Genomic DNA, 16,249 nt, shown 5'->3' with positions numbered 1-16,249 from the left:
ACCGGTTTGATTCAATCCAGTTCCGTGCACGGTCCCTATACGAAGCACCAAAATAATATCTCTAAAACGTGGACCCTAGTCAACATTAAATAAAAGGAGCCTATAAAATGATCACGCATCACCATTCATTACATCACAACCCCATAAATACACGATTTGAACTCTTCACATACGAAATTCAAACACCCCCAAAGCACCAAGCCAAAGCCAACGCCAACACCACCCAAATAAAGGCAAAAAAAAAAAAAAAACCCAATCGAGAGTCATCACTCTCCCGTCCGCGTACGTTAACCCTTTCCCACCCCCATCATCTCGACCTCCTTTTCCACCCCCCCGCCATCTCCATCTTCTTCCTCGAGGATGGCTCTCGTCACGGACGAGATGAAGACCAAGGCCGAGGTCTACCACGGCGACGAGATCTGCCGCGAGAAGCTGAACCTCCTGCTGGCGGAGATCGGCCTCCCCAACGGCCTCGTCACGGCGTCCCAGGAGATCGAGGAGTACGGCTACGACAAGGGCGCGGGGCTGGTGTGGCTCAAGCACCGCAAGAAGGCCGAGCAGAAGGTGGCCGACAACGTGGTCGTCTCCTACGACACCGTCGTGTCCGCCCACGTCGAGCCCAACCGCATCCGCAAGCTCCGCGGGGTCAAGGCCAAGGAGTTCCTCAACGTCTGGGTGAAGCTGAGCGAGATCCACATCGACGGCGGGGGCGGCTCCCCGACGCCCACGGCCGAGCTCATGATCACGTTCAAGACCCCCGTGGGGCTCTCCCGGTCGTTCCCGGTCTCGGCCTTCGAATAGCGAAGTCGCCGGAGATGGCGACAATTGGTTGGAGGAAAATCGGGGCACAAAAATTGAACTGTTGATAAATTTGTATAAAATAAGGTACCCAATAACATATTATCCCTTATTCGATTTATTAAAAAGATTTTTGCTGCCTGCTTCTTATCAACTGTACATTATATTTTAATTTAGTGAATTGGTTAGAAAATGGGGTGGTTAATCGTATTTAGCAAGTAATGGACCGTGGAAGAGATTGGGGGAGATGCTTTTCTTAGTGTGGGGTTTCCCGAAAGATGCTAGCCGAGGAAAGAATATGCTTTTTAATTTAGAATTACACTCCTTTTGTTCGCTTCCTTACGCAAACTTCCCCGGAGCACCATCCGACGAGAGTGCCTCCATCATTTCGTGTGGAAATCAGTGAGGACGCTGAGGAAGTCGCTGGATGAGATCGTTTTCGCCATTTATTTTCTGGGCGGCTCCACTATATTCCAATTTTGGGACTGTCAATTCGTCTTGATATATTACAGCGAGCTAATTCGTTCACGTGAATGGTCAACATGGGCGTCACTATTTCTTCTTTGATCGGTACTGTTTCATTTCATGTTTCGCGCAAGTCGGGAGATGGCGATAGGTAGTCTATCCAATACGGTTTGGGGGTGTTGGGAGAATTTACGTTTCGTGAAATTTGATTTCATTAGTTGTAGATTATACTCGATGAGAATTTGCATCGACAATATCTGGCCAGGGGCGATAGCCCTACTAGCCCTCTTGCTCCGTTGTTGGTTGTAAGCGGCCAGGTCGATAAGATTTTGCCTAACGGTCGGAACTCGCTCTGAGTAGAGTTCCTACTCTGTGACCGGGTTATAGATGCCCGAGATCGAGGTAGTATGTTCTTTCGCCCTCACACTCGCATTCCCCAGCTAATACTGAAAAGAAAAAGGAATGCAAAGAAAGGAGTCAGATCAACATATAGCCTCGTAAAATGCAGTGACATGCCATCCAAAGAGCAAGGCTGAACAAAGGAAGAAGTTTTGATTGACCAAAAGTTAAAGCACTTGTGCATGTGTACATCAGTACACAGATGCGTTAAACGTAGGGATCTCGGCACAGCTACACTATATGATCCACAACCAGATGTATACGTGAGCAGTATCCAACTACTTTAATGTATTCCAAGAGCCGACATCAATGACACAGAGGATCGCCAAATGTAACATTCAGCTAACCACAATTCACAAGCTCACGAACCTTACGTGAGCAGTATCCAACTACTTGGATGAAGTTGCAGCCATACAGAACTTTCTTAGAGAACTAGACATATTCACAATCTGTACTGACCAAGGAGCCTATACATAATCAACTGATCAGTCCTACACCTTCAAAACAGGATCAGAGAACAGAAGAAATGAACCATAGTGGATGGCCATTGCAAGATGTGGACAATGGCATCATGTCGGACAAAGCAGCGAGTCAGGAGTAAACTTACAATTGAAGCAGAGGCCCAAAGTTACTGCACAGTCGACTGCTTCAAACAGACCTACTACCCTGGAAAAGAAATGAACCAAGAACCACATCTTAAGGTCGTCATTTTCCAACAAAAAAAAACACCACAACCAGATGCCCGGATATGTGCAACTACAGCAGATGCCTACTCGTACAAGGATGAAACCAAAAAGTTCATAGTCCGATCTACCTATGATCAATTTATTAAAATTTATGTATGGCACATATCAAACGTGGCATGCTCTCTGTGTGTCAAAGAAATAAATGTTCAGAGGGGCTGTAGTTCATCGTACCCTGGAAGTGATAATCCATCGACCACCAATCCATTCTTGATGAGGTCTAAGATTGTGATGTTCAAATTCCAATTCCTCACTTGATGTCATAAAGTAGACTTTGTACTTCAAGCCCCCAAGAATTTGGGAAATATGACCCACCCACCAGCCATCATTATACCAAGCATCAACCATTTCGTCCTGTGCAAAAGTGTGTGCACATTTAATGTCAGGAGGAAAAGGCCTTATATGTGAACTCTCTGCTACTTCTTTGAGTAATTCGGTTTCGTCATCAGTCTGCAAAGTCTGATACTCAACCAAAAACTTGTCTCCAATCGTATCGATGATCACTGCAGGGAACCAACAGCCCATGTAACCATCTTCATTGATTCTCACCTCCACTTTCATTCCCTTACTGAATTTCACTTTTATATTAGCATCGCCAAACTCCGTTTTACCTCTTAAACTTGCTATTCTCAATGCCACCTCAGTAGAATTATCCTACATTTTGATATTCGAAAGTTAGAACCACGGAAAGAAAGGATGATACTAAGTAAAATCGTATGGCAGAAATCACTGACCAAACAATGAGAGATGCCATACATAACTACTGACGCTGTCATCCATCAATCAAAGAGTTGTTTACTTATTTTGTCTCTGAGCACATGCAGTCATGCGGCAGCTGAAATGCATATGTCTTTACTTGATACCAGTCATATATTTAATCCTAGTAAAGTAACCAATATGAAACTGGTTATGCTTTTTTGCAATCACTTCATGACCTAACTTTCTTTTCCAAAGGTAAAACTATTTATTCAAATAATGGAGGTTTAGATGTTAAATATTTTCTCATATCCACCAAACAAATACACCATAATTTATTGTATGCACAAGAAGAAAGCTAGAGTTTCTATGGATAACATTATGATAAAGCATTTATCGAGCATGATGCTTATTGACAGGTGTGACTTTCTACTGCATGACCCAGAGTCCATTCATATAAGCTTCATAGTTCACTCTTCCAGCAAAAAATATTTGATCACTTCAACATAGGGGAAAGCAAGAAAATTAACCGATAACATGGGATAGCACTGCATTTGCAACGAGTCTCTTTTCAAGAACCCATTAGCTACATGATTGTCCTAGAGAAGCAAGTCAATCTTTTTGAACAACCAATTAAGTGTTACAATTAAATAAAGGAATCTGGTCCTTGAATTCGAAGAGTTATAAACTCAGATGGGGAAAACATAGTACAACTGCCGTGTGAAATACTCCAGTTCATCAGACGTCATTGACTGGCACCAATTTGCATCAAAGTAAGTGAAATATGGTTTGACTGATTAAGTGTTCCTCTAAACTTGCGAAGTCACAAATTTGACACCATCAAGAACTCCTTATGTATAGCATTCACCATGCAACCAATCAAAATCACAGCAAGGGGTTGGGGACGTTTGGCCAGGAATAAAACAAAAGCATGAACCTGAATGACAGAACTCCACCAAAACAATTCACCACAAAATTAGAAGCAACCGTAGTTCCTACCTGGGAAGCAATGACCCACTTGCCGTCACTCCAGTCCTGGTGAAGCCTCAGATTAGACTCATTGAAAATTAGTTCTTCATTGGATGTGCTGAAGTAGACAATATACTGAGAGCCTTTTAGAACTTTGGAAATTACACCACCCACCATCCGTCATTGTACCAAGCATCAACTTTGTCAAGCTGCTTGAAACGCCTGGCTGGAAGATAAGGAGGGTAGGGCCTGATATACCGTGAATATGCTTCTTCCTCAAAGGTTCAGTTTCATCGTCTGTTTTCAAGGTTAGGTATTCAACCAGATACTTGTCATTTCCTATATAGTCAATGACAGTTGCGGAAAACCAAGAACCCTCATAACCTTTTTCATCACTGCTGACCTCCACAGTTTTACCCTTTCCAAACTCAGGGGGTGGCAATGATGTCCCTTTATCGAGTCCTATCTTGAATTTTATCTTGAAAGGCTTTAACTCCATTGTAGATGATTTCTCCTGCAAGTCAATTTTCAAGAACTACAAATGCGTTAGAAGAAAGATGGCAAAAATATAAAATATCCTCAATGCTAGGTCTAACTGTATATGGAGTCATTCAGCATGTGCCGGCTAATGCTAATGGAGGCCAGAGGTAACGACTTCAGAAACCTTACCTAACCGAAAGTCAAGAAAATGATATCAGATCGACATGTATCGAAAAGATTACTTCAAATTTATCTATGCCAAAGCCAGGGAACACCTTCGAACTAACTTTGTTGCCACCGCAAATTTTTCCCTATCGCAGGCTTCCGGGTACTCCTTGATCTCACAAACTCACACTCATCTAAATTGTAAATGCAAGATAAAAATCCAGTCTGGGCATCCACTATCCACTACTCACAGAGAAGCTTGATAGACTATTGTCAAGTGCAGCATAAATAATTTGGCCTCCTAAACCGTTCCAGCCCGCGAAAGCATGAATCTTTACGACATGGCAACAAAAACAGCACACTATTAATTGATTAACTTACAAAAGAAAAGATTTCACGTTAATCTTAGCTGAACAGAGAACCTACAACGGACATAAACTATTCTCGATCATCCGTCTCTCGACGGACTAAGCAACGTCAACAGCAAGAAGAAGAAACGGAAGATGAAAAGAAGCCGCGAGACGTTTCTACCTGCAATTCACCGCCGGCCAAAGGCGGGGTCCAAACCCCATCGCCGCTCCACTCCCGGTGACGCCTCAACTCCCTCTGCCCAAACTCCACCTCCTCACTCCCCCCTCCCACCGCCACCAGATACCTGGAGTCCTCCCGAATCTCCCTGATCTCGCCGAAATGCCACCCGTCCTCCCGGAAGGCGTCCACCTCCTCCCCCACCCGGAACCGCTCGTGCATCACCCGCGGCGGGACGGGCCTCGCCCGGGCCAGGTCCACGTACTCCCTCAGCCGCGGCCGCTCCCCCTCCGGGCCCCCGCCGCCGCCGTCGCCCGACAGGGTCAGGTACTCGACGAAGATGAGCTTCTTGGCGCGGGCCGGCGACCGGAGCACGGTGGCGGGTAGAGGGCGCCGCGGAGGCCGGGGGCGGAGCCGGGGCGGAGGATCTCGACGGCGTCGTCCTTGGCGAAGGAGGAGGGGAGGGGCGGCATTGCGGGGTCGTGCCCTGGAAGGAGAGAATCTGGGTGCGAAGGAGACGGTGTTGGGGAGGAAGTGAATGCTGACCCAGATGATCCAGAGAGAGACAGAGCGCGAACTGGCGGTGTTGGGATTGGGCGGGGTGGTGCTAAAACGGGTAAATTGGAGAGGAGGTATATAATCTTGCTTGCTTGCTTTTTTGGCTATACCAAAGGGGCCCCACCCCCTCTTGCTTTTGTCTTTTTCACCTTTTGTTGAGTTTTTTTTTTTTTTTTTTAAAGGTGTAATGCGGTTTCTGAATTTCTAATTTGTTAGACGTGGTCCCTGCCTGAACTTTTGATATCGTTGCTATATGAAGATATTCGATTTTGACCCTCAACTTAAATTAGTTGAAAGATAAATGAATCTCGATACAAGGTGATTTGTTGTAGATGTAATGGAATTAGTCTTGTGTAATTGAAAGTGTGGTTGAGAGCATGGAATAGGCAACACTTTTTTCCATATTTGATGAAGGTTGGTTGGGTTGAGTATTTTGATATGGTGACGTTTTGAAAACTCTTCCGGTGTTTTGAGTTAGATAAAATTGATGATGCGAGTTTTTGCAAAATTTTTGAAACAATCAAAGGTAAAAAGTGGAGGTCACCTAATGTAGAAAACTGGCATTAAGATATTTATTATGATGAGCCATTAACGTTTGTTTTCTATAATGGGCCTGAGTGAATTTCTTCAAACTTTCGACACCATGTAAAATATAAATATAGATATCTTCGTATAAGATGTTACATAGAGGCGACCGAGGTTTATGTTGCATCCAAAACCAGCCTTGCCCTACGACGTGGATGTTCCCATGGAACGGGACCTCGCCTAGTCCATTCAAGTCCAATTCCAAAGAGAATTAGGAAAGTTTGTGAGTTCAAAATTCAGAAACCAATCAGGTTTAATTCAATTTGTAGGTTGGGACTTAAATTTATTGGTCATACAAAAGAACTTAGTCTATTAGAAATATATATCGCATTTTTGATAAGTTAGTAAAAAAAAGAAAAAAAGAACTCACAAGGACAACGTCTGAACTAAAAAAAAAAAAAAAAAAAAGGGATATCCAATTTTGAATACTTTAAAAATTAAAAAGAAATGAGGGATAATTTTCCGGTTCTATATGGCAATTGGAAGGCTCAACTCCAGGTCGATCTTGGGGTAGGCTAGTTTGTATCAGAACCGTGGACCACGTTCACCGCTTAAATTATTACACTATTATGTCATGTACCATTTTATTTGTGAACTACAAATGTGAATAGAAACATAAGGAATAAAGGGCTTTAGCTCTTTTGACTTTTTTAAGACTGTTTTTAGAATGATATCTGTAAAGTATTTTGGCGTTTGCTTCTCATATACATATAGTTAAAGTAAATGTGGATTTGATGGCATATTAGAGGAGGTAAATCGCAACAGGTGGATTTCATATATATATAAATTCCTTGTACCATAAGCTCAAATAATATCGTAAACTCACATAATAGTTTGTCCACGAAGATTCGCTAGGCCTCATACTCCTACATAAGTCTGTGTTTTATTTCGACATGATATGATGTTTATATCCATCGTTGCATCTAAATCTCTTTATTTTTACTTTTGTTGTCTAACTTCAAACAAAACAAAAAAAAAAAGAAAAAGAAAAAAGACAGGTAAAATAGACACTCTAATCCCATCTCAATGCAAAAGTAGAAATTACCATCACTTCCTTTCAAAATATATGAAAATCAGACACATTTTTTTTATTTTTTTAACTCTGTCCCTCAGGGAAAATGAAAAATAGCAGGATAAAAAGAATAAATTTTTTTATCTCTGCCTGCGGAGATCTTGACCGGTCAAGAAAGAGTGAAGGAGAGCAAGGGCCTCACTGGGCTTGTCCAGAGGCACCAAGTGACCAGCACCTCTTACTGTTACTAGTGCCAATCCTCCCTCATATTCCACCATCCTCCCGCAACCTGCCAAAAAAAAAAAAAAAAAAAAAAATTATTATTAATTCTTGCTCACTAATCCCACTTTTTATAATTATAATTGCTGCATTTTCGAACAAAAAAATTATAATCAGAGTATTAATTAATCATCTTTTTCCTTAAAAAAGTACGTGTTTAAAGGGAATGAGAAAGCAAAATGATAATAATTAATAACTGCTAACCTGATGATCATGGTACCACGAGCGCCATGGCGATTTAATAGACAGCCCGAGAGCTTCTACGCAGTACCTCGACCCGATCACCGGCACTCTCCCATCCGCGTCGCCGCTGTCTCCCGAAGCCCAAACCCAAAGTCGATCAATAACATTGATAAATTCTTTCTTGTTCTCTTCATTAGGATTATTCCCGACTCCGTAATCATATATATGATCGCGGGTTATTTAGTGTCAAATTCCGCAAAATACGTTGGTAGCAATGTGCTTGTATTGATACGATCCAATACGACTGATAACGAGAGCACGGGCTCGTGAGAGTTCAATGATATCTTTTGTGTTCTTTTATCATGTTAATGATACCGTCTACTTTGCAAGGAGGAATTTATCGATGAAATCTTTTTCCTCCGGTTAAATAACCAGAACCTGAGAGAGAAAACCATGAAGCAAGTTGTGATCTTACCTGTACACCCATATCTTGAGCCCACCCTTGATGAGCTTGGTGTAGATTGGCAGTACTGAGAAGACCGAGTAGCTATACGTATTTCCCAGGGATTGACTTGGTGGAAACAAAGAAGAACAGATGCGGAAGGAAAAATCAGGGAAAGACGAATGCATCAGAAAGCGATGAAGATGATGATGGATGATGATGGACGAAGATGGACGAAGATGGATGATGATTTAATGCTTCTTGAGTCGTCTGCATACGTACTTGCACGCCTTCCAGCTGATGGTGTTGGAGTTGACTGTCCTCACGTGGAGAGAAGATTGAACGTCTTGTCTGTTGAGGTACATCTCTACATACTGAGTGAAACATGGATCATACCCTCCTGGGATTCTCATCTTCCTCGAACTGTATCCATTCACCTGCAACAATCGCATTTCCGGGCCGACTATAATCAGGATTCACATAGTATCCAACATGTGGTTGATGAGATGAGTCGATCGTGTGCGTTTGTGATTGCGTTGGTTACCTTGGTGAGCGGCTCGAAGTGGCTTTTCACTTCTGTGAGACAGAGAAGAAGATGCTGAGGAGGAGTTGAGGAGACATGTCGGGGCGTAGATGTTGTAGATGTCGATCTCTTGCTGGTAGGTCGTGAACACGGTGTTCATGCCCTCGTTGCACTCGTCAGACCAGTCGGAGACTGTGAAATTGCAGGCTCGCTTGCATTTGTGGTAGAGTTGGTCCGAGATCACAGCGTGGCTCCATGCATACTCGAGCACGGCCTTGTAGTCATAGTAGTCATTCGTTTCTGGATTCCCTACCTGCAACTTGACTAGTTAATTTCGTATTGCTGCTCCAGCATTGCTTCTTTTTTTCCGGATTATTGATTCGTTATATGTCATCAGTAGGCTCACAAGTTAAGACGACCGCGAGAGATTAAGACGCTGTTGCTTTTATTGGGTGATTGAATATGACTGTAATGCAATTTCTTCTTTGCCATTGTTGATAAGCAGTCACGAAAGAGATTAACAAAATCGAAAATGAAAGTTGAATAACAAAATCAAAATGTCGGGATCGGAATCATCGATTTCTTGGGACAGGGTTCGAGGCTTGTTGAGTAACTCACAATGAAGCCTTTAAGGTTGATTGATGTGTACTTAGCCGTGTCTTTATTCCTGTCATAGATCAGCTCAGCTAGCTGAGGAACATAGTGACCTGTGAAAGTAACAAAGAAATGTCTGAACCAAGCTTGGCATAAGTGAGAGAGAGAGAGAGAGAGAGAGAGAGAGAGAGAGAGACCTGCATAGCTTTCTCCAGCAAGGAAGCAATCATGGGTCTTGAACTGTGGGAACTTTTGAAGCCAATTCACTAAGAAGCTGTATGCATCTTCAGCTGAGAATAATTCAAGCACTCTCCTTTATTAGTCATTAAGTTCATTTCAAGAGCAACAGCTGAACTGAAAGAAAAGTAGATATGTACCAACAAAGGCATCATCCAGCATGGACAGATCAGAAGATGTGTCGGTGTAAGAGAACCCGACTCCAACTGGCGACTCCACGAACAGCAGATTCGCTTCTGCAGCACGAAGTCAACAGCTCGTCAAGTTCCTCTATTTTTCTTAGCTTTTTCTATCTCTTTTGTTTTTTATGCAAAGGCCAATTATGACTGGGTTGCTTCGTCAAAAAAGAAGGAAAGACCTTGATTCCAAGCATGTTTGTTGTAGAGAAGGCCAGTCCCGTTGGTGTCTACTCTGAGGGGCCCCAATTCGACGGCAGCGCCGTACCCAACCGATGAACAACCAGGCCCTTCACAAATCAATTGTCAAACAGAAGAGCGAAAAACCATCAACAATCAAGCATTCTTGTTTCCATTATCAATTAGTGCAAATATTGCACGTTTCTACCTCCATTGAACCAGAGAAGAAGAGGTCTCTGTGAAGGTTGAGACTGGGCCTCAAAGAACCAGTAGAAGAGGGCCCTCCCATGGGCCTCATTTACTGTGATATAGCCTGAGAAGTGAGAGATGGAGGGGGTTGAGGGCTGCCCTGGGAGATTTATGACCCTGTCTGATTCTGAGTCCTGAGATAATACCCCTTCCCCTTCCGGTGGGAGTGCCTGCTTCTGCTGTTGCTGCTGCTGCTGCTCTGTTTCTTGGGGTGTTTTGATGCAGGTGGTGGTCAAGGGGCTGCTCAGGAAGACTAGGAGGTGGATGGACAATAGAATGAGGGTGTTGATTGAGGATAGCGATGCCATCTCTCTTGTCCCCAAGAAAGCTTAGGATGGACCAGGATGTGTCCAGGAGGCCCCCTTTAAATAATTGAGAGAGAGAGAGAGAGAGAGAGACGCATTACCGTTGTATGTCGATAACATAATGGACTGTCTTTCACCAAGGTCATCAATTTGTGGAGAAAGCCCAAGGTACATGAAAAATCTCTTGGCTAAGTATTATGTTCTCTTTTGCCCACAAAAAAATCTCGTATTTTTTTTTTTTCAAAATCCGATTCCAAGAAGAATTAAGTAGGTTTGCGGGTTCAAAATTTGGAACCAATCAAGTTCAATTCGATTGTCAAATTGAGCCTTGAACCTACAAGTTACACTTAAGAATCAAGTCGATTCGATCGGTACTCGATGAAGATGAGCTTCTTGGCACGGGCCGGCAACCGAAGCACGATGGCAGGGTAGAGGGCGCCACGGAGGCCAGAGGTGGAGGATCTCGACGGCGTCGTCCTTGGCGAAGGAGGAGGGGAGGGGCGGCATTGCGGGGTCGTGCCCTAGAAGGAGAGAATCTGGGTGCGAAGGAGATGGTGTTGGGGAGGAAGTGAATGCTGACCCAGATGATCAAGAGAGAGAGAGAGAGAGAGCGCGAAATGGCGGTGTTGGGTTTGGGCGGGGTGGTGCCAAAACGGGTTAATTAGAGAGGAGATATAATCTTGCTTGCTTTTTTGGCTATACCAAAGGGGCCCCACCCCTCTTGCTTTTGTCTTTTTTCACCTTTTGTTGAGTTGGGCAATTTTGAAAAAAGAAACTACGTAGATGATCACTTCACTTCATTTTAAGGTGTAATGCGGTTTCTGAATTTCTAATTTATTAGACGTGGTCCTGCCAGAACTTTTATATTGTTGCTATATGAAGATATTCAATTTTGACCCTTAACTTAAATTAGTTGAAAGATAAATAAATTTTAATACGGGGTGATTGGTTGTAGACGTAATGTGATTGGTTTCGTGTAATTAAAAGTGCGGTTGAGAGCATGGAATAGGCAACACTTTTTTCCATATTTGATGAAGGTTGGTTGGGTTGAGTATTTTGATATGGTGACGTTTTGAAAACTCTTCCGGTGTTTTGAGTTAGATAAAATTGACGATGCAAGTTTTTGCAAAATTTTGAAACAATCAAAGGTAAGAAGTGGAGATCACCTAATGTAGAAAACTGGCATTAAGATATTTATTAGGATGAGCCATTAATGTTTGTTTTCTGTAATGGGCCTGAGTGAATTTCTTCAAACTTTCAACACCATGTAAAATATAAATATAGATATCTTCGTATAAGATGTTACATAGAGGCGACCGAGGTTTATGTCGCATAAAAAACCATCCTTACCCTATGACGTGGATGTTCCCATGGAACGAGGACCTCGCTTGGTCCATTCAAGTCCAATTCCAAAGAGAATTGGGTAGGTTCGTGAGTTCAAAATTCAGAAACCAATCAGGTTTAATTCAATTTCTAGGTTGGGACTTAAATTTATTGGTCATACAAAAGAACTTAGTCTATTAGAAATATATATCGCATTTTTGATAAGTTAGTAAAGAAAAGAAAAAAAGAATTCACAAGGACAACGTCTGAACTAAAAAAAAAAGGGATATCCAATTTTCGATACATTCAAAATTAAAAAGAAATGAGGGATAATTTTCCGGTTCTATATGGCAATTGGAAGGCTCAGCTCCAGGTCGATCTTGGGGTAGGCTAGTTTGTAGCAGAACCGTGGACCACGTTCACCGCTTAAATTATTACACTATTATGTCATGTATCATTTTATTTGTGAACTACAAATGTGAATAGAAACATAAGGAATAGAGGGCTTTAGCTCTTTTGACTTTTTTAAGACTGTTTTTAGAATGATATCTGTAAAGTATTTTGGAGTTTGCTTTTCATATAGTTAAAGTAAACGTGGATTTGATGGCATAGAGGATGTAAATTGCAACAGGTGGATTTCATATATATAAATTCCTTGTACCATAAGTTCAAACAATATCACAAACTCACATAATAGTTTGTCCACGAAGATTCGCCAAGCCTCATACTCCTATATATGTTTGTGTTTTATTTCGACATGATATGATGTTTATATCCATCGTTGCATCTAAATCTTTTATTTTTACTTTTGTTGTCTAACTTCAAAAAAAAAAAAAAAAAAAAGACAGGTAAAATAGACACTCTAATCCCATCTCAATGCAAAAGTAGAAATTACCATCACTTCCTTTCAAAATATATGAAAATCAGACACATTTTATTTTATTTTTTTAACTCTGTCCCACAGGGAAAATGAAAAATAGCAGGATAAAAAGAATAAATTTTTTTATCTCTGCCTGCGGAGATCTTGACCGGTCAAGAAAGAGTGAAGGAGAGCAAGGGCCTCACTGGGCTTGTCCAGAGGCACCAAGTGACCAGCACCTCTTACTGTTACTAATGCCAATCCTCCCTCATATTCCACCATCCTCCCCGCAACCTGCCCCCAAAAAAAAAAAAAAAAAAATTAAATTATTATTATTACTTTTTGCTCACTTATCCCACTTTTTTTAATTTAATTGCGGCATTTCGAACAAAAAATTATAATCGCAGTATTAATTAATCATTTTTTCCTTAGAAAAGTATGTGTTTAAAGTGAACGAAAAAGCAAAATGATAACGATGTAAAAAGTTCATAACTGCTAACCTGATGATCATGGTACCACGAGCGCCAGGGCGATTTAATAGACAGCCCGAGAGCTTCTACGCAGTATCTCGACCCGATCACCGGCACTCTCCCATCCGTGTCGCCGCTGTCTCCCGAAGCCCAAACCCGAAGTCGATCAATAACGTTCATAAATTCTTGTTCTCTTCATTAGGATTATTCCCGACTCCGTAATCATATATATGATCGCGAGTTATTTAGATGCTGAGTGTCAAATTCCGCAAAATACATTGGTAGCAATGTACTTGTATTGATACGATCCAATACGACTGATAACGAGAGCACGGGCTCGAGAGTTCAATGATATCTTTTGTGTTCTTTTATCATGTTAATGATACCGTCTACTTTGCAAGGAGGAATTTATCGATGAAATCTTTTTCCTCCGGTTAAATAACCAGGAAATGAGAGAGAAAACCATGAAGCAAATTGTGATCTTACCTGTACACCCATATCTTGAGCCCACCCTTGATGAGCTTGGTGTAGATTGGCAGTACTGAGAAGACCGAGTAGCTATACGTATTTCCCAAGGATTGACTTGGTGGAAACAAGAAGAACAGATGCGGAAGGAAAAGTCAGGGAAAGACGAATGCATCAGAAAGCGATGAAGATGATGATGGACGAAGATGGACGAAGATGGATGATGATTCAATGCTTATTGAGTCGTCTGAATACGTACTTGCACGCCTTCCAGCTGATGGTGTTGGAGTTGACTGTCCTCACGTGGAGAGAAGATTGAACGTCTTGTCTGTTGAGGTACATCTCTGCATACTGAGTGAAACATGGATCATACCCTCCTGGGATTCTCATCGTCCTCGAACTGTATCCATTCACCTGCAACAATCGCATTTCCGGGCCGACTATAATCAGGATTCACATAGTATCCAACATGTGGTTGATGAGATGAGTCGACCGTGTGCGTTTGTGATTGCGTTGGTTACCTTGGTGAGCGGCTCGAAGTGGCTTTCACTTCTGTGAGACAGAGAAGAAGATGCTGAGGAGGAGTTGAGGAGACATGTCGGGGCGTAGATGTTGTAGATGTCGATCTCTTGCTGGTAGGTCGTGAACACGGTGTTCATGCCCTCGTTGCACTCGTCAGACCAGTCGGAGACTGTGAAATTGCAGGCTCGCTTGCATTTGTGGTAGAGTTGGTCCGAGATCACAGCGTGGCTCCATGCATACTCGAGCACGGCCTTGTAGTCATAGTAGTCATTCGTTTCTGGATTCCCTACCTGCAACTTGACTAGTTAATTTCGTATTGCTACACTCAATATTGCTTCTTTTTTTTCTGGATTATTGATTCGTTATATGTCATCAGTAGGCTCACAAGTTAAGACGACCGCGAGAGATTAAGACGCTGTTGCTTTTATTGGGTGATTGAATATGACTGTAATGCAATTTCTTCTTTGCCATTGTGGATAAGCAGTCACGAAAGAGATTAACAAAATCGAAAATGAAAGTTGAATAACAAAAACGAGATGTCGGGATCGGAATCATCGATTTCTTGGGACAGGGTTCGAGGCTTGTTGAGTAACTCACAATGAAGCCTTTAAGGTTGATTGGTGTGTACTTAGCCGTGTCTTTGTTCCTGTCGTAGATCAGCTCAGCTAGCTGAGGAACATAGTGACCTGTGAAAGTAACAAAGAAATGTCTGAACCAAGCTTGGCATAAGTGAGAGAGAGAGACAGAGAGAGAGAGAGAGAGAGAGAGAGACCTGCATAGCTTTCTCCAGCAAGGAAGCAATCATGGGTCTTGAACTGTGGGAACTTTTGAAGCCAATTCACTAAGAAGCTGTATGCATCTTCAGCTGAGAATAATTCAAGCACTCTCCTTCATCAGTCATGAAGTTCATTTCAAGAGCAACGGCTGAACTGAAAGAAAAGTAGATATTTACCAACAAAGGCATCATCCAGCATGGACAGATCAGAAGATGTGTCGGTGTAAGAGAACCCGACTCCAACTGGCGACTCCACGAACAGCAGATTCGCTTCTGCAGCACAAAGTCAACAGCTCGTCAAGTTCCTCTATTTGTATTTGCTTTTTCTATCTCTTTTGTTTTTTATGCAAAGGCCAATTATGACTGGGTTGCTTCGTCAAAAAAGAAGGAAAGACCTTGATTCCAAGCATGTTTGTTGTAGAGAAGGCCAGTCCCGTTGGTGTCTACTCTGAGGGGCCCCAATTCGACGGCAGCGCCGTACCCGACCGATGAACAACCAGGCCCTTCACAAATCAATTGTCAAACAGAAGAGTGAAAAAACCATCAACAATCAAGCATTCTTGTTTCCATTATCAATTAGTGCAAATATTGCACGTTTCTACCTCCATTGAACCAGAGAAGAAGAGGTCTCTGTGAAGGTTGAGACTGGGCCTCAAAGAACCAGTAGAAGAGGGCCCTCCCATGGGCCTCATTTACTGTGATATAGCCTGAGAAGTGAGAGATGGAGGGGGCTGAAGGCTGCCCTGGGAGATTTATGACCCTGTCTGATTCTGAGTCCTGAGATACTACCCCTTCCCCTTCCGGTGGGAGTGCCTGCTTCTGCTGCTGCTGCTGCTGCTGCTGCTCTGTTTCTTGGGGTGTTTTGATGCAGGTGGTGGTCAAGGGGCTGCTCAGGAAGACTAGGAGGTGGATGGACAATAGAATGAGGGTGTTGATTGAGGATAGTGATGCCATCTCTCTTGTTCCCAAGAAAGCTTAGGATGGACCAGGATGTGTCCAGGAGGCCCCCTTTAAATAATTGAGAGAGAGAGAGAGAGAGACGCATTGTCGCTGTATCGATAACATAATGGACTGTCTTTCACCAAGGTTATCATTATGTGGAGAAAGACCAAGATACATGAGAAATCTCTTGGCTAAGTATTATGTTCTCTTTTGCCCACAAAAAAATCTCGTATTTTTTTTTTCAAAATCCGATTCCAAGAAGAATTAAGTAGGTTTGCGAGTTCAAAATTTGGAACCAATCAAGTTCAATTTGATCGCCAAATTGAG

General features: G+C 42.5%; 4 protein-coding genes across 4 annotated transcripts; 1 reads left to right on the top strand and 3 right to left on the bottom strand.

Annotated features, from left to right (window-relative positions):
* The first annotated feature begins 223 nt into the window (after positions 1-223).
* LOC104415254 (hypothetical protein) lies at positions 224-948 on the top strand. The gene has a single exon (XM_010026513.3). The coding sequence runs from the start codon at positions 361-363 to the stop codon at positions 799-801; it is 441 nt and encodes a 146-aa protein (XP_010024815.2). The 5' UTR covers positions 224-360; the 3' UTR covers positions 802-948.
* A 1,622-nt stretch (positions 949-2,570) lies between these two features.
* LOC120291847 (protein AGENET DOMAIN (AGD)-CONTAINING P1-like) lies at positions 2,571-7,248 on the bottom strand. Its single transcript, XM_039309601.1, has 5 exons — positions 7,184-7,248; positions 5,247-5,850; positions 4,329-4,605; positions 4,101-4,246; positions 2,571-3,059 (listed from the first exon to the last, which is right to left on the bottom strand). The coding sequence occupies exons 1-5, from the start codon at positions 7,246-7,248 to the stop codon at positions 2,571-2,573; spliced, it is 1,581 nt and encodes a 526-aa protein (XP_039165535.1).
* Positions 7,249-7,645: 397 nt separating this feature from the next.
* Positions 7,646-10,631, bottom strand: LOC104415256 (serine carboxypeptidase-like 26). Its single transcript, XM_039309600.1, has 10 exons — positions 10,221-10,631; positions 10,015-10,122; positions 9,797-9,892; positions 9,617-9,709; positions 9,444-9,532; positions 8,857-9,138; positions 8,585-8,739; positions 8,336-8,431; positions 7,882-7,987; positions 7,646-7,687 (listed from the first exon to the last, which is right to left on the bottom strand). The coding sequence occupies exons 1-10, from the start codon at positions 10,567-10,569 to the stop codon at positions 7,646-7,648; spliced, it is 1,416 nt and encodes a 471-aa protein (XP_039165534.1). The 5' UTR covers positions 10,570-10,631.
* Positions 10,632-12,762: 2,131 nt separating this feature from the next.
* On the bottom strand, positions 12,763-15,977 carry LOC104415258 (serine carboxypeptidase-like 33). Its single transcript, XM_010026519.3, has 10 exons — positions 15,583-15,977; positions 15,376-15,483; positions 15,158-15,253; positions 14,978-15,070; positions 14,803-14,891; positions 14,205-14,495; positions 13,943-14,097; positions 13,705-13,800; positions 13,249-13,354; positions 12,763-13,042 (listed from the first exon to the last, which is right to left on the bottom strand). Exons 1-10 carry the CDS (start codon positions 15,932-15,934, stop codon positions 12,893-12,895), a joined length of 1,536 nt encoding a protein of 511 aa, XP_010024821.2. The 5' UTR covers positions 15,935-15,977; the 3' UTR covers positions 12,763-12,892.
* Positions 15,978-16,249: the final 272 nt, after the last annotated feature.

This window comes from Eucalyptus grandis, chromosome 3 (genome assembly GCF_016545825.1).
Source record: "Eucalyptus grandis isolate ANBG69807.140 chromosome 3, ASM1654582v1, whole genome shotgun sequence".
Lineage (NCBI taxonomy): Eukaryota > Viridiplantae > Streptophyta > Magnoliopsida > Myrtales > Myrtaceae > Eucalyptus > Eucalyptus grandis.
This window is presented reverse-complemented; position numbering and strand designations above follow the sequence as displayed.